The sequence below is a fragment of the Leptinotarsa decemlineata genome, unplaced genomic scaffold (assembly GCF_025532065.1).
Source record: "Leptinotarsa decemlineata unplaced genomic scaffold, Ldec_3_MD MMD2_tig00000090_RagTag_RagTag, whole genome shotgun sequence".
Lineage (NCBI taxonomy): Eukaryota > Metazoa > Arthropoda > Insecta > Coleoptera > Chrysomelidae > Leptinotarsa > Leptinotarsa decemlineata.
Window position 1 is genome coordinate 5140123 of NW_027412541.1, and position 24522 is coordinate 5164644.

At 36.2% G+C, this 24522-nt stretch overlaps 1 protein-coding gene across 1 annotated transcript; it reads right to left on the reverse strand.

Moving 5' to 3' along the window:
• Positions 1–627: 627 nt before the first annotated feature.
• On the reverse strand, positions 628–23615 carry LOC111508088 (odorant receptor 22a). Its single transcript, XM_023163509.2, has 6 exons — positions 23394–23615; positions 15246–15748; positions 12011–12112; positions 11290–11392; positions 5489–5641; positions 628–827 (listed from the first exon to the last, which is right to left on the reverse strand). The coding sequence occupies exons 1-6, from the start codon at positions 23613–23615 to the stop codon at positions 765–767; spliced, it is 1146 nt and encodes a 381-aa protein (XP_023019277.1). The 3' UTR covers positions 628–764.
• Positions 23616–24522: the final 907 nt, after the last annotated feature.

Genomic DNA, 24522 nt, shown 5'->3' on the forward strand with positions numbered 1-24522 from the left:
TGTGGGTGCTTTGTTCACTCACTCAAATCGACCGCCGTGTTAGTCGGTGGTTAGAGCCGCAGACTGAACGATCGATTTTCACTTGCTATCTACATACGTTGAAAGGTAAGGCCTCGTTAGTCCTTAGCTCGCACAAGTTTCGACTTCTGAGGGTTGTCTTTCGTAGGGGTGCGACAGCTGGATAACGGAAAACAATATTTTAAACATATTTTTAAAAACACTTCATGGCATCAATACGTCTTCCAAACGAATGAAATATATCGATGATATCTCACACACACTCCGTTTTATTTAAATTCAAAATAAGTAAGCCCTCAATAAAAGACCCCATTTTTCTGAAGATAAGCCAGTGAAATCTCTCTGCTAATTTCGTCACCCGTGATAAAACTGATAAGACCGGTTGTGACCCGAGGTGGTTTGGTGAAGCAGAGGAATAGGGGTGTACCCCGGGAGTATCGAGGAAGGAGGAAAAATACGCTCGGCTTGATGACTCATAAGGTGAGCATTGCGTTTTATTATTCTCACTTAACTATTCATTCTCTCGAAAAATCAAACAGAGAAATATGAAAGTGAAATAAGAAATGAGTGCGGGTCTGTGAAATAAGTTTTCAATATGTTTGATATGGGTAGTTCTTTATTTGCAAATAGTTTTTCTATAAAGTGGCATTATTATCAGAATGGAAAGTGCACAATACTCTGATATATCCGATAGTTGATGTTCATCAACAATAATGGGTAAATCGGTTCAGTTGTGAATTATGTGTTTAGTTTTCCATTGAACTTATTGTTCGAAGGAACATTGAATATGAAACCATTGTTTTGAGAGTCTGAAAAAAAAATGAAAATAAAATTATTAGTTTGATCTTTTGATGGAAATATAAATATATATATATAAAAATATATATATATATATATATATATATATATATATATATATATATATATATATAGGGCTATTCAAATAAATTCGTTTCTGTACATGGCAATCTCGTAAACGATAAGAGATGGAGTGTCGGTTAAATTGTGGCAAAGTTGTGTATTATAGAGACCTATTCAATGATGTAAAGAAATCGAATATAGCTCTTTTGGTTCTGGAAAAACTAAAAAATCCCATATTATTTTCTTGGCAATATCTTCTTTATTCGCAGGCATATTGAAAATCTGTCCACATTTTGCTATTGGCACTTGATGTGGGCTCTCAGAATATATCCATGAATATTTCATAGAGGGTCATCTGACTTGGGCCACCCCCATCTTTGAATTTTTAAATACGGACCTGTATTTTTTGTTGTAGTTTTTCGATCGTAGACGTTCACTTCATACTAAGGGATTAAATTCAATTTTATATTTCGGGATGTTTCGGTAATATTCGATTATAATTGTGTGAATTATTCCCTTTTAAATTACGGCCCTGGAAATTGGTTGACTGAGTTGAATAAAAGTATAATAGCAACTTTTACGTCTCCCTATATATCGTAGAGTTTTTCGAGTTTTTTTCCATTTTTAGGTACCTATTCATATTGGTACCAATGGTACCATTGCTCTGAGCGTTTTCTACAATGAACTTCAAATAAAAAAAGCATTTATGATTATTTGAAACATATCTACATCAAAAATATATTATATGTGTTTTAATAAGCAGAAAAAAAATTATAGCAATAATAAATTCCGAAACGAACACTATAATTGTAATGAAAATTGAAATGGAGTAATTTATATAGGTACCCAAAAAAATCATTGGCGCAATAAATGTTCGAATTGGAGTCCTTCCATTTCGAGAGATTTTTAAACTTGGTTTTTCATATTATTTATTGCCCTTGATATACTTATTTGCTGCATTGTTGCGAAATCATTCAAAATCCTCAATCTCGAGTATTCCACATTTTCTATCTCTCTGCCAGCGTGAATCCTATTTTTCCTAGTGAGATCTGGTGATGTTGCAGACCATCTTATTGTCCCATTATTTGTTTCGAAATAGAACATTTATTGCACAATTAATTTTTTTGTATTTATAAACTACTTACTTCATTTCAATTTTCATCATAATTATAGTGTTCGTTTCGGATGTTATTATTGCTATCATTTTTTTTTCTGCTCATCAAAACACATATAATATATTTTTGTTGTCGATATGTTTCAGATAATCATAAAAGTTTTTTTTATTCGAAGTTCATTGTAGAAAACGCTCAGAGCAACGGAAAAAATATGAATAGGTAGAGCCATCTATATATATATATATATATATATATATATATATATATATATATATATATACATATATATATATATATATATATATATATATATATATATATATATATATATATATATACATATATGTATAACTCCTCCCATTAAGCAAGGTTGATCTATGAAGAAAAGAGGAACGGTTAAATACCCTAATCTCCCATCTGCTCTTCGGCCTGTACCACACTCAGACAATTTGCCAGTCCCTTCTCCACCCCAAAACTATGAAATTTTAGAGGAAGGTGATGAAGACTGTTTAGAAGGAGCAACCCATCCTTCTATATCCTATGACCCTGATTTTGAGGTAAGCGATAGGTCTAGTGATCCGCACAGAATTAGTCAAGCAGAGTTGAGTGACCTTACAAGAGATCTTCGCTTGTCTAAGGAAAAGGCTGAGCTGTTAGGGTCAAGACTACAACAGTGGAATCTTCTAAAACATGATGTGAAAATATCTCAATACAGACAGCGTCAAAAAGATTTGCTTCCTTTTTTTGAGAAAAAAGAAAACCTCGTAGTTTGTTCTGATGTTAATGGTTTGATGTACTGCTTGAATTTGGATCACACTCCATCTGAATGGAGACTGTTTATAGACTCTTCAAAACTAAGCTTGAAAGCTGTACTTCTGCATAATGGAAATCAGCTACCCTCTATTCCTACAGGTCATGCAGTTCACATGAAGGAAACGTATATAAATATGAAAACACTTCTCCAATCAATCAAATATGAACAACACAAGTGGCACATCTGTGGTGATCTGAAAGTCATTGCTATACTCCTAGGAATGCAATTAGGGTTCACCAAGTACTGTTGTTTTTTGTGTCTGTGGGACAGTCGGGATAGAAAATCTCACTATAAAAAAATGAACTGGCCTACACGAGACCTAAACCCTAATGAGAAAAATGTAGTTTACGAACCTCTTGTAGATCCTAAGGATGTTCTCCTTCCCCCATTACATATTAAGTTGGGACTAATGAAAAACTTTGTGAATGCCATGGACCAGGAAGGACAAGCTTTTAAGTACTTGAGAGCAAAGTTTCCCAGGTTGAGTGATGCTAAAGTCAAGGAAGGCATCTTTATTGGGCCTCAAATCCGTGAAATCGTTAATGATCCTGCTTTTGACATGATTTTAACAGGAAATGAAAAAAGAGCCTGGGAAGCCTTTAAGGGGGTTGTACATGGGTTTTTAGGTAACAAAAGAGATGATAACTTCACAGCATTGGTTAAAGAGCTTCTTCAAGCTTACCACCAACTTGGATGCAACATGTCCTTAAAATTCATTTTCTTCACTCTCATCTTAATTTCTTCCCACAAAACTGTGGAGCTGTGAGTGACGAACATGGAGAAATATTCCATCAAGACATTGCCTTAATGGAACAGAGATATCAGGGCCGTTAGAATGAAGCAATGCTTGCAGACTACTGCTGGTCTGTGTGTAGGGATGCTCCAGAAGTGTTTTATAAAAGACAAGCTAAACGACAGCGATCTTACAATGAATCGGATGGACTTAATTGAAATTTGGTGGTACAAACTTCTTTTATTTGTCAAAACACTAAGAATAATGTTTTTTTTTTATTAATTTTGTACTTGAAATATTCTAAAAGAAACATAACAATATTGTTTTATGTACTTTCACTTTTCACGTATAGTATAACTACTCTTTAAGATTAAGTACTGTGTATCTCAAAAACCAGAGCTAATAAAAATTTTTCATCGTTATTTTCGTTTTTATCACCCCAAAATTAGTAGAAATTGACTAATTTAGTGTAGGAAACATTCAAAAAATATTTTTTCGTTGTGTTGTGTTACTGAAGTTGAAATTCATGCTGCGTTGAGATCAATGAAAAATAAAAATCCGAGTGGATCAGGTGACCTGTGAATATCAGTTGTTAGACAAATATTCGACCTAATTGTGATTGAATCTAAAGAAATGAACTTTAAACGTTCATGATTGAATTATGGAATATCATTGACTTTAGGTCGATGATGGCCACTATCTTGCACTGACGAACGAGTGGCTAATGAGCCCAAAACCGGTCTGTAAATGTGCCCGTTCCAAAATTGAAGGTCGACTCTTTCAGTTGTATTGCCAATTGCATATGCAGGAAATTTTCTGTGAAGATTCCTGCACTGAATCCTGTCGGATATAATCCAATGCCCTTCGTGGTATGAGCCAGGGGAGTAGTTGTTTCCTGATAGGCGTTAGTCCATTCAACCTACTGTGTAGGTATATCCGAGACTGGCTTGAATGTTTAAAGTTCATTTCTTCAGATTTGTTTACTGCCAGTTTTCAAGCATAGCCCACTGACTAATAAGAAAACTAATTGTGATTCCTCTAATTATTTTCTAATGAATCAATCCTACATGCTAGGCTACTTTCCAGAAGAGTTCAAGGACTTAGTCATTCTTCTTTTTTAAAAAAGAATTAGAAATAACCTGAATTACTACCGACAAATTTCATTACTTTGTTCTTTTTTGAAACTGAATAAAAAAGTGGTGGCCACTAGAATAGTGAATTACTCAGAGTCAAATAATATACTATGTAATAATCAACATGGATTTAGGAAAGATCGTTCCATAGAAACCGCTGCCTATGATTATCTCAATAACATATTCTTCGAAGTTGATGCCAATAATTTTGTAATTAGTATTTTTTTTTATCTGTCAATGGCATATGACACTGTTTCACCAGACTATCTACATGTAAAGTTAAAGAGGCTTAAGTTTCCACATAACATTCTGACTTGGATAAAATCCTACATGAGTGGTCGGCATTTGACAGTCAAATATATGTGATGTGACATTAGGAGTTCCTCAGGGATCAGTACTGGGACCTTTACTTTTTGTGGTATTTGTTAATGATCTCTCAGAACATGTTGACAATTGCTTCATAACTATGTTTGCAGATGATACCACGATGAGAATCATTTTGTATACACTGGAAGATGTATTAATAAGAGTCAAAGAGGTTATTGATGTTTTTACGTCATGATATGAACGCAATGATTCAATATTGAATACCTCTAAATCTGTTTTGATCAAATTTTAGAACAAAAAAAATAACATTCCAGAGGGAGTTCATGATACTGATGGAATAGCAATGTCACATGATATAACATTTCTAGCTACCATGTTGGATGAATCTTCAAATTGGGATCTGCATATTGGTGGGGTTTGCAAGAAACTCAATGCAGCATTTTTCGGGAATAATGTAATATAATATTACAAATAAAAAAATACGTACAGCTAAGCCTGTTCTCAAATCCATTTCCAAAAATCCACCTGCTCTGATGTTCATCGTTTTTTGACCTCTCAGCAAGATCATTTGGGTAGATTTCGAATGCTCGGGATATTTATACCAGTTGCTGAAATATATGCTTGAACTAATTTTGGTTGCCTGAAATAACAAGTTCGTCAATTTGTAGCGTACATATCGGAATCTCAATAAAAATGTTGAAGTGTAAGTCTTTATGATATCCAAAATTGCGTTTACTTTATAAACTATAAACTAGAATGCATACAAAAACTTTCAGATCACATCACACAAGAGTTATATTTGGGTGAGCTCTACGAAGAAACAGATGAAGTTTCGATGGAGATGGGCATCCAGCATATACTCTGTTCAAAAAATAAAGTGAATCTACATTTTCCTCAAAAAAATATTTATACATTCGTCAATTTCAAGTTTGTCCCCTTCAAAGTAGTTCCACCCAGTTACACTCGTGCCAGCATTTTTTCCAATCCTCGAAGCAATTCTGATATGCACTTTTCGGTATTTCCTTGAGCCGTCTCAGCGGTTCAGTTTGTATCTCCTCAATCGTCGAAAAACGCCGTCTTTTCATGAGCTTTTTCAATCTTGGAAACAGGGAAGTAAGTAAGTAAGTAATGATGAGTGAGCAGGTGCATTATCGTAGTCCAAGAGCCATGAATTAACTGTTCTTCTACAATACTGGACGGTTTCTTCGTATTGATTGTCGCAAGCGTCGCATAACTTCGACATTTGACCGAACTTGCCGTGTTTTTTGTCATTTTCGCTCTCCTTGGCTCTTCCATTGGAACGATTGGACTTTGGTTTCGATGTCATACCTATATACTCATGATTTCACCAGTTATGACCCTTTTAAACAAATCTGATATGCACTTATTGGTATGTCCTTGAGCTTTATCAGTGGTTCGGTTTGTATATCCTCAATCATCGCAAAACGCATTTTTTTCATGAGCTTTTCCAATTTTGGAAACAGGGAAAAGTCGCAGAGGGCCAAATCTGGTGAATACGATGGCTGAGGCATGATTACGTTGTTGTTTTTGGCCAAAAAATTACGAACAAGTAATGATGAGTGAAAAAGTGCATTATCGTAGTCCAAGTGCCATGAACTAATTATTCTTCTACAATACCAGACGTTTTCTTCGTGTTGATTGTCGCAAGTGGCGCACAACTTCGACACTTCATCGAACTTGGCGTTTTTTTTATTTTCGCTCTCCTTGGCTCTTCCATCAAAACGATTGGACTTTGGTTTCTATGTCATAACTATATACTCATGATGTCACCAGCTATGCCCCTTTTAAACGAATCTGCATCAACGTTGACTTCTCTAATAATGAGTCGACGATTCTCCATAACAATTATCTTCACTTCATAAACATTTTCATCGATTGTTTATGTACTGGGGCGTTCAGGGCGAGCGTCGTTATTCACATATTCTCTACATTCCGTAAAAAGCGTGTAACACTTGTTAACACTTTGGCGGGTTAGCTGTCCTTGTTCATCTTTCACTGCCTGAACCACTGTGCCGAGGAGATGAATGACACTGAGCCTATCTCAGTCTCTACGAACCTTCGAGATACCAGGCGCCCTATCGTCGTAGCATCGCCTTGTCACGGTAATGCGGGGCTCTGCCGTGATTGACCTTCTTTCCCTAGCTACTCGTGTGACCTTTATGGACAGAGTAAACGTAAAAATTCTTTCTGACGCTGAGTCTATAGATGAGAAGGATGTCGAGCTTACGACTCCAACTGACCTCCTTGTGAATTAAGATCAGGAGCGAGTCTACAGAGGAGATCGATGTCGAGTTTACGACTCCAACTGACCTCCCTGTAAATTGAATTCAGGAGCGAGTCTACAGAGGAGATGAATGTCGAGTTCACGACTCCAACTGACCTCTCTGTTTTATTCCAGGAGTGAGTCTACAGAGGAGGTGGATGTCGAGTTTACGACTCCAACTGACATCTTTGTAAATTTAGTACAGGAGTGAGTCTACAGAGGAGATGGATGTCGAGTTCACGACTCCAACGGACCTCCCTGTAAATTTAGTTCAGGAGCGAGTCTACAGAGGGGATGGATGTCGAGTTTACGACTCCAACTGACCTTCCTGTAAATTTAGTTCAGGAGCGAGTCTACAGAGGAGATGGATGTCGAGTTTACGACTCCAACTGACCTTCCTGTGAATTTAGTTCAGGAGCGATTCTACAGAGTGGATGCATGTCGAGTTTATGACTCCAACTGACCTCACTGTAAATTTAGTTCAGGAGAGAAAGTTGCGGCGTTCGCAGAATCTGTCTCAGGTAGGGAAACAAACCCTCCATGAGCAGGTTAGCAAACGTTTGCGCTCAAGTGATGATTCACCAAAACCAGAGGCGAAAAAGCCCTGCACGGCTGAATCTAAGTCATTGTCAGGTGTAGCTGACGTGCAAAAACCCCCATATGGGAAGGTTGTCGTAGGTATCAAGGTGGGAATCTTACAACTTGACTATCCGACTACCTCATTAACATATCCTTCGAAGCGCTTTGGATAATGTTTACAGTTGGTGCCTGAGGGAGCAGATGTCTGTCAACCCCAGCAAAACTGTGTTAATCCCCTTCACCAATAGAAGGAATTTGGACGATCTACCGCCACTTTCCCTCAATGGTTTGGTCCTTCCATTTGGAATGGAGGTGAAATGTCTTGGCATTGTCCTTGATAAAAGACTCACCTGGAACGCTCACTTGGAAAAAGTTTTACACAAAGCCAGACTGTCTCTATGGACATGTCGAAGGATTCGTGGTAAAACTTGAGGTTTAGATCCCAAACAAATCCATTGGATTTATGTGAGGATTGTCAGACCAATAATCACGTATTGTGCAATTGCTTGGTGGCCGAAGGCTTTACAGAAAACGGCCCAAGCCAAGCTCTCTGGCTTACAGAGACAGGTTTGTCTCGTTATCAGTAGTGCCATCAGTACCACACCATCAGCGGTCATGGAGATCCTTCTAGATCTACCTCCTCTCCACATTTTTCTGGAAAGAGACGCTACATGTACTGCATACAGACTTGTGCACATTGCCAATTGCACAAATCAATTCAATGCAGAGTGCAACAGACTGTTGGTTGACTTCGGTAGTCACAGCATTCTGGAAATGACCTCTGACTTTATGCCTTCAACTGTCAACTACGAACTGCCTTATAAAGTACTATTCCCGAGAAGAGTGGACTAGATCCTGCGGGAAAAGGAAATATTAAGAGCAGATAGTTGTTGTTTCACAGATGGATCAAAAACACCTTCCGGTTCTGGTGCAGGTGTTTTCAGGCGCAGACACAGGACACAGTTATCTACCTGCCTAGGAACTTAGCCGGAAATTTACGATATTGAATTGTGTCTTGGACAGTCAAGCGCCGAGCAATGTCTAAATTGGTAGCAAACTGCCAAAAAAGAATCTCTTCGATAGGAAGACTAAACAGATTATCTCTGGGCTGGATTCCTGGCCATACTGGCCTGGAAGGCAATGAAGCTGCTGACTCTCTTGCAAAGGAGGGTGCTGCTTCATTGGACCAGAACCTGTCATTGGCATCGCTTTGAGCTTTGTCAAACAAACTCTTAACACCTGGATGGCAAGAAGTGTTATTCACCCTTCGAAGCTTGATTTTAAACAGTTTTTGGACTACAGTAGGGATGAACTACGATGTCTAACAGGCCGCCTTCTTATAGGTCACTGTCATTTGAATCATCACATGCAGAGACTTGGACTGTCGGAAGACAGTGTGTGCCGCCTCTGTCTGGAAAATGATGGAACTGCAGTGCATATACTTTGTGCCTGCCCCGCTGGGAACCGAATCAGGTTTTTGAGTTCGGCAGATCCGTACTCTCACCATCTGTCCTGAAAGACTGCTCACCATGCAAACTAATCGGCTTCGTTAAGAAGCTGGGTTTATTTGGCCGAGTGTGAATAGGTGTGAGCCACAATAAACCCTTATGGGTTGCGGTGGAGGGTCGAATAGATCCACTCACTTCAGACCTACCTACCTACCTCATCAACAGAGCATATACTTTGTGCCTGCCCCGCTGGGGACCGAATCAGGTCTTTAGAATTTGGCAAAGCTATACTTTTACCATCTGACCTGAAAGACCCCTCACCGTACAAACTAATCGGCTTGGTGAAAAAGCTGGGTTTATTTAGCTGAGTGTTAATAGGTTTGAGTCACAATAAACCCTTGCGGGTTGCGGTGGGGGGTCGAATAGACCCACTCACTTTGGACCTAACAAGACCTGTTAACACTTTTCTGACTCAGGGTACAATCAGTGCAGTGTATAAGCACTCAATTCAAATTTTTACAACATAATTCATGCAAATTCTTCTATCCATTTTTTATGGCAGAAAATCGTCTCTAACCAACAAACTAAACACGCTAAACAGTTGTAACTGTAAATATATATTCGAAACGAGTGTATGAACATAAACAAATAAAAAAATCGCTATTTGAATTCACGAAGCTCGCGAAATTTGAACATTCACCTCATTTGTTGAACAGTCCACTATAGTATTTCTGGTAACTTACTCCTTATTTGATGGAAAGTGAAAGACCAGAACGCGAAATAGAGGCTCCAATAACCGATAACTATCATCGAGCTATCGAAGGCAATGTAGCTCAGCTCCTCGCCATATTACTTACAAAGTCATAGAAGCGGTAGGATACGAGTAGCGTGGTAGCTATCCAAAGCCAGAAGGAGAAGTTCATAAAAGTTATGGGCTCTCAATACTGTCTTGTTCAATGAAAAAATAAGCAAATAATTTTAGAAGGTTTTCAATTTATGTATTAATAATTTCAGAGATCACATTATACCCAAGACATTCTAACATATTTCATCAGGTTATCGCCAAATTGAAGTTATTATCAAATTTTTGTCTATGCTTTGAAATTTCAATTCCATACAAATATGGCGTCATTATAAAAGTAGACGTGTACGTAGATATTCCCAAAATTCACAACCTGAAAATTTCAGGAGCTTAGTTTAAAGCCTGGAAAACTTTGTTATCGCTTTGAAGTTTTCTTTGACCAATGATTCTCCATATACATACGAGCAGCAAAATTGATCTCTCTCTCTCTCTCTCTCTCTCTCTCGGAAATCCAAGGTAAAAGAAAGAGATAGGGAAATAGAAAGAAATCAGAATATTACTTTGTTGTACAAGTGCAGAACTAACAACGGGTGACAGAAACTGACCTATCTATCATCTGTTCATGGTTTATTATTATTCAGAATATTGATGAATCAGATTTTGCCACTTTTGATATAGTAGGGAACAGGAAACACTGTGCTTTTGATCTAATTTTCGTATATTATAATTGATATTCACATATCAATGTATAACATTTGATCATGTGCATGTAGGCTTTTATTATTTTCCTTGACCTTTCATTATCGAATTCACTACTGAAAATTTCAGGTTAACTATGATTCAGTCACCAATAGAAAATTTTGTTGGTTGGTTGTTTGTAATGATGCCTTCATGGTAGATCAGAAGGTATATGATAGGTAGAACATTTTTTCAAATATATTCTTGTTATTTTTTGGTGTGCAAATGAGTTAATAATTGTTTGTTTTAGACCTTCTCTAGTTGGGGACGGATTCAACATCGGAATTCATCATACAATAATATGCAAACACGTGTTCTAAACATGTTCAGAAGGAGAAGAAAATTCAGAGCACTATGAATAGTTGAACGAAATTAGAATGTGAATAGTGGTAGTTCTCAAAAAAGTCGATGCAAACTATAAATAGCTCTACTTATACCTCATCAATCATATCCTGGCAGGGGTAGCAGAAACAGATCATGAATGCAGTGCATCCTGCCGTAGTGTACACGAAAGCTCTTCTGATAATTTGGGGATCGGAACTGAAAAAAATTATAGCTATTATATTCGTCGCCAAATTTTTCATTTTCATCAGAAAATTTTGCTAACCTGTCTCAAAATCGATATAAATGAAAATCTAGAGATTTTTTTCAATGAAAAATGAGAATGAGAAAATGTTTGAATTGAAGGGGTTATATTTTTTAGGAGTGATTAATTTTTGGGAAAGAAAGTTTTTGGCTTTCTACTACTCCATCTTGATATATATATATATTTTTGTATCAAGATGGAGTAGTAGAAAGTCAAAAACTTTCTTTCCCAAAAAAGAGAAAATGTTCTTATAGGACGAAACTACAGCTACGTAATTTACAAATGAAAGTGGCAAAAAAATATAAAAAAAATCATTCTTCATTGTTCATGATGACCTTTTACCACGTAGTAACAGCTACATCCATCAATTCACTATTTAGTGACATATTTCAATATACATATGTTCATTTCCAGTGCTGTGTTACGGAATTTAATTCCTTATGAATATCTGACTCCTGTGTTAGGGACGTATTAAAATGAGTCGATATGATGGTTTTCAACAAAACGGTTGAAATAATTATTGAAAGTATCTGAGGTAAACCAATAACATAAAAGTAAAATTAATTACTCACAAAGTAGTAGCGTTGTACATCTCCACACACATACTCAGAACTATTATCACCATGTAAAAGAACAACGATGTCGAAAAAGTGTCATTAATTTTCTCTACATATCTGAAAAATATATTCGAAAAAATTAAATGAATAATACTGTCATTTTCCATCCATAGAGGTGAATAATTACTACTTCACTAAACAATAAAGTACATGCAAGTTGGGAAAAATTCAGCTAAAACCTCTTTTCTGATTCCAACTTCTTTATTAGATATATTTTTCAGAAGCAGTCTGGAAAAGTCTATCTGAAACAATTACCTTTTCTTACAGATACAAAAATCATTATGATTTGACAATTTTTGCGTTTAATCATTATATGGAAATCAAAACAGGAGTGCCCAGCAGCCCAATACATTGAAAAGTATTGACACAAAACTGAACTTTCAGAAACTATTTGTATTCTGGAAGTTGGCCCAAATGTTTGGTGAACCATTTAAAACCTCCATCGTCATCGACGTTATTTTCCCAAAATGAATTCAACACGAAAATATTCAATTGAAATAATTCATATGCTGGGATCAGATTTGTGTAGAGTTTCCACACAACACGTGTTGCGGTTTTTTAATGTCGTAATGTTGATGAATAAATTATTGCTCTGTCCAGTAATGTTATACAAAACGGTGGTGATAGTGTTTTATGCCGAAATTTTGAAGTACACCATTGAGTATGATATTAAATTTCACTAGTTCGGACTTCCATTCTGCTGAGCACGTGAGAAATACAAAGCCAGGAGAAACCAGCAAATTGGAAATAGCAGAGCAGAGAGGAACACTGTTTTAATAGAAAGTTAGAAGAAGCTGCATATTTGTTGTCCAACGAAGCATTTAGCCTAGATAGCGTATAGATACGGAACATATGGCAACCCTCATCGAGCGAAAAAATGGTCAATTCCCACTGAAAGAGGGGGATGTGAAAGCGTTAGAATGTCCTATAAATAGTCACATCTCGAAGACATAGTCCAGTCATCACCTGAAGACGATTGTGGATATTAACAATCAAAACGTAACCTGGGTTGAAATCTTCTAAGACTTTCATTGATCATTTTTAATTGTTCAATTTTCAATAAATTTTTCTGCTTATTTTCGTTCTATTGTAATTTCATTTCACGGTTGATGTAATTGTTGTTTTCTTCAACTATCCATTTTAATTTTCAATTTTATTCATTTTTTCAGAGACTTCAAATCATAATATATCATACTAGACAATGGAAGTCCGAACTAGTAAAATTCACCATGAAAAAGAGTATGATATTGTTCCTTCTGAGTAACATTGTGTATTACTACTCTTTCATATTTCACATTGTGTAGTGTTTTTATTAATGATATCTGTTTCAATTCCATAACCAATGTCTGTAGTACAAACTGAATGATGAAATTGATTTTTATTTGAAAGTATTGTTTCGAAATGGTGATTCTTCCGGTTTGTATCTGAAATAAATGTCTGCATATGGTCTACGCGTATGTAATTATTTTCTTTCTGTGGAAGTTACTAACTTTCTTAGATGTTCAAACTATAGTTGATCTGGAATTTGAGAATCCGATTAATAGCCTCAGTTGTTACACATGTAAAATGTAAACTCATATTTCTTCTGTAATAACAAAGCAAAATCTTTGTAATTCTATAGCAACTGATATAAAAACGATCAGAGTGGCAAGAACATTTGAATTCAATAAAATTTTATGAGTTTTGCTGACATAAAAGCGTAATGCATTTTCGACACTTCACTTGGCTACAAATACCACGTGACTGTACAATGGAGTACATGACATGTGTTCATGTTCATGGGTTCATGTAATTCAAAAAGAATAGGTATAGTAAGTATAAAAATTTACGCTATCGAATACCCATGTCAGTGTTCATGACAACAAGGATTACACTGAATGTAAGTAGAGTTTTATCCCAACACCAAACCGTTATTTTCAACACCTCGACACGTATCTCAATCACCAAGTGATCATCTTCAAGAGGTGGTACAACTGTACTAATATTCATTACTATACCAAAGGTTCCAAATAGTGCATCACAAGTGAAGATTATGGTATTATCCAGAAAGCCTTTTGAAAAGAGAAAATCATTGAAAATTGGTGAGTGAGGTCCGCGCAGGAACACGATGATTATTTCTATTTTATGTAACTCGTTTGAATGTTCGAACTATGTTTCTTCTTTTCATCATTTCTCAAGTTTTTTTGATGTTTTGATGATTTTCTAAAGTAATTGATGACATGTGATAAAAAAGCTGATGAAGTATTTCAGAAAGAAATGTAACACATCTATTTAAATTCTCAAGTAACTTTTTGGGTACAAAGTTTTCTATATCCTATACTCTAATTGATTTACCACATTTATAATTGGAAAAATTCAAATGATAGCAGAGTTATTATTTTTTGTGGTTTGAAGGCGTGACTACGAGGTCATTGGCCTTCTACTATTAGTTTGTTTATCATTTGCTTTCTTGTTCAAATTTTTGAGTATAGCTCAATAGCTTTCTAGATTTTCATTATGATCTTTCAAACATTCCTTCATAGAATTTGGTATTTCAAATCGTTGTCTAGGTTCATCATATTGGACACAATTTAGCAAGATATGTTTCACTGTTAGCCTCTGCCTACATTGTTGGCTCTTGAGAGCATGAATATGTTAGTTAAGTTGGTATGACCTATTCTCAAGCGTGTAATCACAGTTTGTTGTTCTCTTCGTGTCTTTGGAATAGAATGCCTCCAGGGTGTGATTATTGGCTTCATCTCTTTCAATTTTGCATCTGTTTCCTCCCATTCAGTTTGCCATAAATCCATAATCCGTTGTTCAAAATAATGTTTTACGTCTTCCGGTTGAATCAGGAATCATCAGGTATTTCGGTATCTCGTTTGGCTGCCTGATCTGCTAATTCATTACCCGAGATTCCTTGGTGACTAGGAGTCCTTGCAAATTCGATGTGTTTTCCATTCCTATTCGTCCAGTGTATGGATGCCACTATGGTCTGTACTAGTGGATCTTTATTGAATTAATTTTCTTTTTTTGTTAAAAGACATTTAACTTATGGAGGATGCTAGGGCAAGCTATATTGAACTTGTTTTATGTTTTATATTAGCTACAGACTCACCGGAATCCATTTATGTGAAAATGATCGTTTGATTTATTTCCTCAATATAGTTTCTCAATCATTTTGAATTATCGACAACATACCAATACATACCTAATCAAAAATTCATGGTGGCACACGCACTTTTTGATTTTCAATTTGATTTTTTCTTGAACACTATCATCTTTCATATGAATATGATCAAAAGTATGATACAGTTCGTGATTCAATAACTTCCACTGAATCTGTGTTAATCTCATTAGACCCATGAAAAAAAGATCCACGGAGAGAATAGGAAAAAGTATCGATATGATAGCTGTTATATCCTCGTAAATCAGGAGACCATAGTATCCAGCCCATTGTGGTCTAAAACAATCAAAAGGTAGTATAGGGTCAGTCGTTAGTAGTGGCCCCGTCAGGAAACCAACGGCATTGAAGAAATGGAGACCAAATATGAAATTGTTTGTATATTTGATCGATTTGTGAACTTCCGAAACTTCCTTTTGGATAGAGCTTTGTTTGAAGTCATCCGAATTCCAGAAATTTTCTAGCATCTTGGTGAGGAGCTCTCGAGTATTCTTCTTCTTGAAGAACATGGCTGATAACTTCAACGTTCCCTTGAAATGAATGAATCATTTGTCATTAAATTTTTGAAAAATCGAAATTTGCTTACAGGTTAAGAATAATTCAGTAAATTGGGCAGAATAACTATAGGGGCGAATCAATATATTTACTAATACTCATTTGCCTTCATTATCGAATACTGATAAATACAAACAGTGAATCTCATTTCGAAAATGAATTGGATAATTGACCTATATGCATACTGAGTTGAATAATGAATATCCATTTGTATTGATAGGTCGAACATGACGCTTACACCGATAAAGTGGTTTTTCATGATTAATAGTTGAGACATTTTTCAATTACAAAGGCTTGACTTGAGTTAGGTGTACTCAATTTGAATTCGAGTACGTGAATATCCATCTTGACTTGCGCGTCTGTCCTCGATTCATAGCCTTGAGCTTGGGCTACGCCATATGGATTTGAATATGTGTGTGTGTGTGTGTGTGTACAGTTTCAGCTTGGAACTACTTGTGAATCTCATAGCCTTGAACGTTCACCTGCCGCTCACAGTCACTAGGATAGCACGGAGACCAGATGTCTGCATCAAGGCGTTCAGTCCGCAAAAGCAGGGGAGCCCACGATGCAAAATGGGGATTTACTCGAGCGACATTGAGCGTCATTAGGTTGAAAAGCTTAAATGATAAGTTGAAAAAAATGTTGTATAATATATATATATATATATATATATATATATATATCTTTTCATCGGTGGGGGAAGCGGCTATAGCCGCTATTTTATGTGTAAAAAATACTGTGGCATGGACATACTCGAGCGCGTCAGATATTGATAGCATCAATGTTCTACGTATTTTTAATAATGTTGGTATACTAATCTGATCGTTTGCATGATGTGGGTGGTTGTACGTAAGGGTTGAAAGTGAAAAGGGAAAAAATTTTATCGAGCGCGTCAGATTTTCTAAGGGGGTGTTGAGTGCAACAAAAAAAGTTCTCATTCAATAATCTGACGATTTCAATCTGAATATTTCGATCTGACGCAAATTCGCAGCCATTATTATAATGTGCAAAAAAAATTCGCCATTTTGAAATACTCAAGTGCGTCAGATTGAGATATATATGGTTCATCTTTATGTTTTAGACGTGCTGTCTCATAATCTGACGATTACCTAGTGGGATTCGCTTAATCTGACAAAAACAATATTTTTTTTTAATTTCGATTCATTGAACTTAATTAATTGAAAAGCTCATGAAATAGCATGCAAATAAATAAGTGTATGTTTTTCAAATACTCGTATTTATAAGAAGATAATTTTAAAAAAATGCTCAAAAAAATTTAATTTTTTATAATCAATGGATTAATTAATGGAGAAAAGAGAATATAAACTTTCTATGTTTTTTACCACTTTTATTTGTAACTCGTTAGTGCAGTTTCGTCTTATAAGGACATTTTCAAACTTATATGTTGTATAAGTTTGAAAATATCCTCATAGGACGAAACTACAGTAACGTTAGTTACAAATAAAAGTGGTAACAAACATAGAAAGTTTAATATCTCTTTTCTTCATTATGATTTCCTACCACGTAGTAACGGCTACATCCATCAATTAATTGATTAATGAATCATCATCTTCATCTTCATCACGAACGAGTCTCTGTGATCAGCTGTGATGGCGTCATGGCAACAGAATTCAGAGTGGGGATGGATGTGACAGAGTAATAGATAGAGAAAAAGTGAATAGAGAATGAAGCTGCACGCATTAAACTTTATCGACGAATCTTTGTTATTTCGGCTTGCGGAAATGGTCAGATTATATATTTTTCGTTATCCTTGAATTATTTCCTTCAAAATGAAAAAAAAAAGCTACGCTCGAGAATGTCGAAGTGACGTTATTTTTTTTACAACTGTTCTGCCCTCCCCTTTCTTTACGTCCCTCTCAAATTATCAGATTACTGGAATATATACTTTTTAGCAGGTAATTAACTCACCCTACCCTAATCTGACGCGCTCGAGAATTTCTGACGATCATTTTTTTTTACTAATCTGATCCTTTATCCCTCACAGGCGGCCTTATATATGGGGCTCATATTTGGTGGAGGTACTTAACCGGGTACAAGGTATCCCCCTGTATATTAATCTGCCCCGCTTTTGTGAATCCCGAAATCCTCGCTTGGGCTCTCCTATCACAAAAAGATCCAGCCATAGCAGAAAGAACTGCAGTATCCAAGTATTCCACAATCACGCTCTGCTGTAAGAGGTGGTCGATAGGGATTATTCATCACTTGTGTACACGAATGTTGTGCTCATGGTCGATGGTGCATGAATATATCTGTACCCGAGGTTAAGCGGCTGAAGCAATTTTTTCTTGAAGGTTATTTTGTATATGCAGTCCTTTCTCAAAGTCATACCCCCACACAACAATCTCAAAGTTCTTAATAATAACACTGAAAGATTTTCGAAATCAAATTTCGAATGATCTTTGTTCCAGGTCCTCTGAGGGTTCTTTCAATATCATTGTGACGCCAGAGTGATGAGATTGAGGTTCAGAACTGAATGACCTTGAATGTTATGTAAAGAGATCCAATGCGAGTCAGAGATGTTGGAAATAAATGTGCAACAATCCATTTCAAAAGAGAACGATGCTACGGATAGGATGTGCAGCTCGTAAATGGAAGCATCCTGCACCAAAATCGTCACTTCAACGATTGTACTTTCCCCGACAGCAGGAGAGCCATGGATGGAGCCTATAAAGTCATCAAGAATTCAGATCCCTTTGTTTGCTTGGTCCGCGACTAGGAGGGAGCAGGAATTGGGGCATTTCTCTTCAGAGCAGCTGTAAGAGCGGCTGATGAACTTTATTATGTTTTCGACACTGATCACAACTCTGTCATCGAGTTGGAATCCGATCAGTAGAAGGCCCATATAAAAGCTGTTGATATTGAAGGCCTCGACTCACCAATGCAATCGACCTTCTCTTTTCTCAGGTCGAGTGGGTTGAAGTCGGAACCTGGGGAGTTTGTCATGGCAGCCATGATGTTGTCTTCAACACCTATTTCTTTCGTCTTCACTCTTTTCATCTAGTCTTCAGAAAAATGCTTTATTATTTCCATCCATAAATCAAAACAAAATCTCATTCTCTTTGTAGAATTTTCACAATAAATTTTATTCAACACCCGATTCAATTCTGTAATCATTGTCATGGATTTTTCACTACTGTATACAGTGGATGTCGCTGTATCCACTATTTCCTTACAGTTGCAATCCATTATCTGGGGTGAGGGACTACCAATCACCCCAAACTCGAGGTATAGCACCATCGCACCCAGGGTATGCATGACACAGGAAGTAATAAAGTGTGTCGCGAGCGATACCCGAATGGCCAGACGAACTGGCGAGAACGTAATCTCACCTCTGTAATTAGTGCCCAGCAGAGGCAGGCCTATATTTCCCTAGATACTTGTGGAAATGAGATGCAAAAACCAAAAGTACAATCAGATGATGGAGTGAGTGAGGAACAGCATATTTTTCCTAGTTAAAGCTGAAGTTCACTGAGAGGTAATCAGAAAAGGAGAAAGCTTTGACGAGACTTTCTGGGAATAACATTTGATCTATACCTTCGTTCTAGATGAACTCTCCGGATGATGAGCAAAAGGTAACATGAAAGACTGAATTATATCTTATCACACAAAATGAACAAAATCCTGAGTAATCTGAAGAAAGTTATGAGAAAGTACGAGAAGGTAAATAAAATAATTTATTAGACTTACTAGTCTAGGAACAGCCAGAAGGAAAGTTGAGAATCCCCTCAACCGAGGATAGTGATAAAAATCCCATGACTGGGAGAACTACGGTAGATGAATGAGGTTCTTGAAATACTGGAAAATAGAATGATGAGGATGAAGAAAGGGAAGAAAAAAAAGATTGATGGATGTAGCCATTACTACGTGGTAGGAGATCATCATGATAAATTAGAATCAAAACTTCTCATGCTTTCATATTACAAGTGGTATAAAAACATAGGAAGTTTCAATTCTCATTTTTCATGAGATAAATAATGCTTGTAGAACAATTCCAAATATTTGGAATAATATGAGGGAGACCAATGAAGATAGATGGTTAGCATTGCATCACATGAAGGAGATACATGTCTCGGGAGTGAGGAAAATGGTAAGAGAACAAATTGTAAGATAAACGTGTGGGATCATTATTGAACAAAAACTCAAGAAACTATGGAAAGATGTTAAATACAGTGTAACAAATAATAGAGGATCTCCTGATCACAAGAGAAGCACAAGAAATGGTAAACTACTGATTGTCATGGAAAATGGCAAAGACGTAGTAATGGTGATCAAGTGAACAGTGGAAGAGAAATATGAAACGCTGGAAATACGAAACATTGAATCAAGAAAGACCCGAAAGACAATTTTCAATCAGTAACTTGAGACCTGGATTAGATAGATCTTGAGCGTCTATAATCTCCTTAGATGAGAAGGAAGCAGAATCTGTGCTAGAAGGATCCTTGCAGATAGGAATTGTGGACTTTGATGTATTCGAAAAAGTGGAACTATTATGTTTTGGCATTTTGGAAATAAACCAGGGGCTGCAATAGCCCTAACAAGAGAAATACAAGAGAAATACTACTTCAAATGCGTAGAAGAGAGACACAAGTTTACAAAGCGTAAAACAAAATGCATCTGGAGTAAAATGAGGTAAACTGAGAATAGACGTAAATGAAAATCATACAAACTGATTGGGGGGGGGGGATAATAGCTCATGACTTAGCGCATGCTACATGTAGACAGATGAAAATAGATCTGATGATTGTCAGTAAACCAAACAAGAATGAGTTGAAGGAGATGAAATGGCTGGGATATTCTAAAATGGAAAATAAAGTATCACGCGTGAATAATAAAGTCTAGTTGAGCTCCACTAGAAGTGAAGAGGGATACTCAATCTTCGAGTCTGAAATGTTTGGAATGATATGCTGCTGCCTGTTACCAAAAATAAGAACAACGAAATACAAAAGAATAGTTCATGAAATAATGAGTCATGAAGATGAGAACAGATAGACGTTCGTGGTGGGAGATATAAATGCCAAATTGACGGGTTCGCAAATACAAGACATTCACGAAAAAAATGTGACAGAAGGACATCAACAAGTATAAGAATATTATGCATCTACGTGACTATGGACACACAAAAAATTTGCGTTTAAATTCCAATCTGAAAGGTGATAGGCAAAATAAAACGAAACCAGAAATTCAACCTTTTGGATATGAAGAAGATAATGTCAAGTTACCATCAAGGCATCACGAGAAAATTTCTAGTGAATTGGAAAATCTTCAGAAACGAGGTAACGACCATTCATATGGAAGGAAAGAAAATATACAAAAAAAACGCATCATAAAAACGGTGAAAGCAAGCTATGGAATCTCATCAAGGAACGGAAGAGTTGAAATAAGAGATGATCTTGGTAGACACGTGAGACGAACAAATACAAAAACAAAAAAAATCACCTGGAAAACGAAAAAGGCCACAGAATGTCAACAAGTACGAGGAGTAATGAGCTACAATATAACTCAATCTTGCCAAGAAGAAATGAGATCGTGAATACTTCGTTTGACCCTGTTCTAAAAAGATGAAATATAGAGGCAGATTAGAATAGATGCAACTCTTCTCAGAAAAGGAACTCACAAAATACTGAACACTGAAAAGCCACTGAAGAGATTCGAATTACTCCTGAAGTAGTCATAACGGTATGTAGCTTGAAACTTGAGTTCATTCAGTTAGTTCAGTATGTTTTCTGACTATCTTCAGTAAAGTGTTTGAGGCTATGTTTTGAAACAGACTAATGCCAGGAATAGAAGAAAGAGTGGTCCCTCTCAAAATCAGTTCGACTTTGAGAAACACACTCCAAACTGATGGCTGTAAAACACGTCAGAACACAACAAAGTAATGTAAGAGAACATGTTGCGTTTTAGTGGCTCTGGACGTGCGTAACGCATCCAACCCAGTGAACTGGTTATTGATTATTGAGAAACTGTAAAAAATGGGCGTATCAAGATATATGATTAAACTTCTAGCGAACTACTTCATTGGTAGAAATTTCAAGGTTAGCTTGTAGGAAGATTTAAAGCGTAGGAGTAAACCTACCACAGGGATCGGAACTAAGACCTGTACTGAAATATGCTGTATAACGATGTACTGGACTCCTAACTTCAGAGGGCGATTACAAGATTCTTTTCGTAAGAGACCTCATGCTGATGTCCCCATAGAACTGTGCATAGATAGATGATGCATAGAGGAAGGACTGGACTGGATGATGAGCGACAAGCTGGAAGTAACATTGAAAACTGTCAGTACAAAGAATATGAAACGGGATAACATGAAATGTATATTTGGCGATAGGAAATGATGCCTGGCAAAATCCTGAAGTATCTTGGAATCATCTTCAGTAATATAGAAACTATTACAAAGCACATTAAAGAAACTATAAAGGAAGTGTAGGATAGAATACCCCAACTTGCGGGAATGATACCGAATATAAATATAAATAGGCGAAGTAGTCAAAAACGAACAGTTTTATGCGAAGTAGATCAGCTCATATTGTTGTATAGTTCCCCAATTTGGCATTAGGCGTAAATGATTGAAAAATATAGAGATAAATTGGCAAATACACAGTGGAAGGGCCGTTTGAGAATAATGAATGGCATCAGCCAATGATACAGTTTCTGTTGAGGCGCTGTAGTTGACTACCTGTTGGGATGGTTCTTCACGAGCTGCTGATCTTCGAGAGGAAGTATGTCTTCCAGAGAGACTGAGATGTCAACTTGTAAAAAATAAGGAAAGAAGTCAGGAGAAGTTTTAGAAAATGACAGAATAGTTGGCATAACCTACAGCGTTCACATAAGCACTCACTGGACACAGCTACAGCTTCTGGATCAGTAAAGAGATAAATGACCCTTGTGAGTATTGCGGCCAGTTGAACATGGTTGAAGACGCTACTATCATGCCTTAGTTCAATTACTGGAATTACCTGTGAATGTTTGCGAGTAAATATAATAAACTTTGGTTGCAAAAAACAATAATTCTTCAATCGTTATATAATAACTACTCACTGAATCCACATCAGTTTCTGCTCGACTCCTATTAATATTTTTTTCAACCGGTTTTTCACAGAAAAGACTAGTGAGTCTATAAGTTTTTTTTAAATTTCTGAAAATTTTCATTTACTTGTTTTTGAGGCATATATTCTTCAAATAAATTATCAATTTCAGTGTATCTGTGATATCTGTCACATGCTTCAGATCCACCATTACTACTTTCGTGAAGGTTTTTCATTATATGCATAATGAACTGTTCTACTGACCATTATACGATGAGTTCTTTTGGATAAAGCCAGTGATTTTTTTATATGAGTATCATAAAAATTATCTGAATGATATACATGATTTTGTTCCCGCTTTGAAATAATTCTGATTTGAAATAATATAAAAAAACTAAAACAAAATAAAAATCGGAGCTCTTTCAACGGACTTTCAAAGACAACGCTTTGTTGATTATATTAAAAAGTAACTTATTTTCTTGTTCAACAATTTTTAGAGAACAACACAAAATCTACTATATGCGTGTATTTTTCATTTGATTTCTGAATTTAAAAAAAAAATCACCTTACTTACATGACTGAATAAAAAAAGACAAGTGACGGCATCTGTAACATCAGAGACCGTAACTGTTTTCTGCATGTTGTAAAACTTTAAAATTAATAAAACGACCATACTTAAGGAGCACATGATATTCAATGAGAAAAGAATACATTGAACTTTGCCATAGCCTTCTCTAGGATCACTTCCACACAATCTAAGGATCTTCAGAGAATTATGAATCGTACTGAAATACATGTTTTTATCACTGAACAACCACAGCAAAACTTTTATATGTAATAACTGATACAGGCCCGTACGAGACTTTTTTCCAGTGGTTAATGCACCAATGAATAAAATAATTTTGATTGTTTCGGGTTTGTTGATTTATATGGACAACTTGATTGAAAACTGAACATTTTCTTTGTATTTTGGGAAAGAAAGTTTTTGGCTTTCTACTACTCCACTACTACTTTCTTTCCCAAAAAATAATAACTCCTTAAAAAATATATAACCCTTTCAATTCAAATTTTCTTTGTACTTTTGATGCACTGTTTGGAATCTTTGGTATAGTAATGAATATTACTGGAGTTTTATCTCAACGCCAAACCCTCATTTTTAACACCTCGACACGTGTTTCAATAACTAAGTGGTCATCTTCAAGAGGAAGATTAAACAGTGCAATTGAAATGAAATGAATTCGATTGAAATACGTGTCGAGGTGTTGAAAATAACGGTTTGGTGTTGGGTTGAAGCCCCAGTAATATTCATTATCTTTGGAATTGGTGCTTTCACGGAAGGTAACACTCACACCATCTAATGAGTAGTTGTTCATTTACCTCAGTATCTTTGGTAGAGGATAAATCTAACGAAAATACTTTCAGCTGACCCCAGAGTTATATCACCCTTATAAACATACGTATCAATATCCATTGTGGTATCCTCAGTTCTGGTCTATCGGAGAAATTTTTGTGATGGGCCAAGTGGGTGTCTATTCCTGAGAAAACAGGAGAAATACATTTTCAACTTGATCGCTCTATTTTTGTATAATAATGAAAACGTTTGATTTTTTATTCGTAGGAATCACACGTTAAAAGGTGAGACCTCGTTAGTCCTTAGCTCGCACAAGTTTCTCAACTTCTGAGAGTTGCCGTTCGTATGGGGG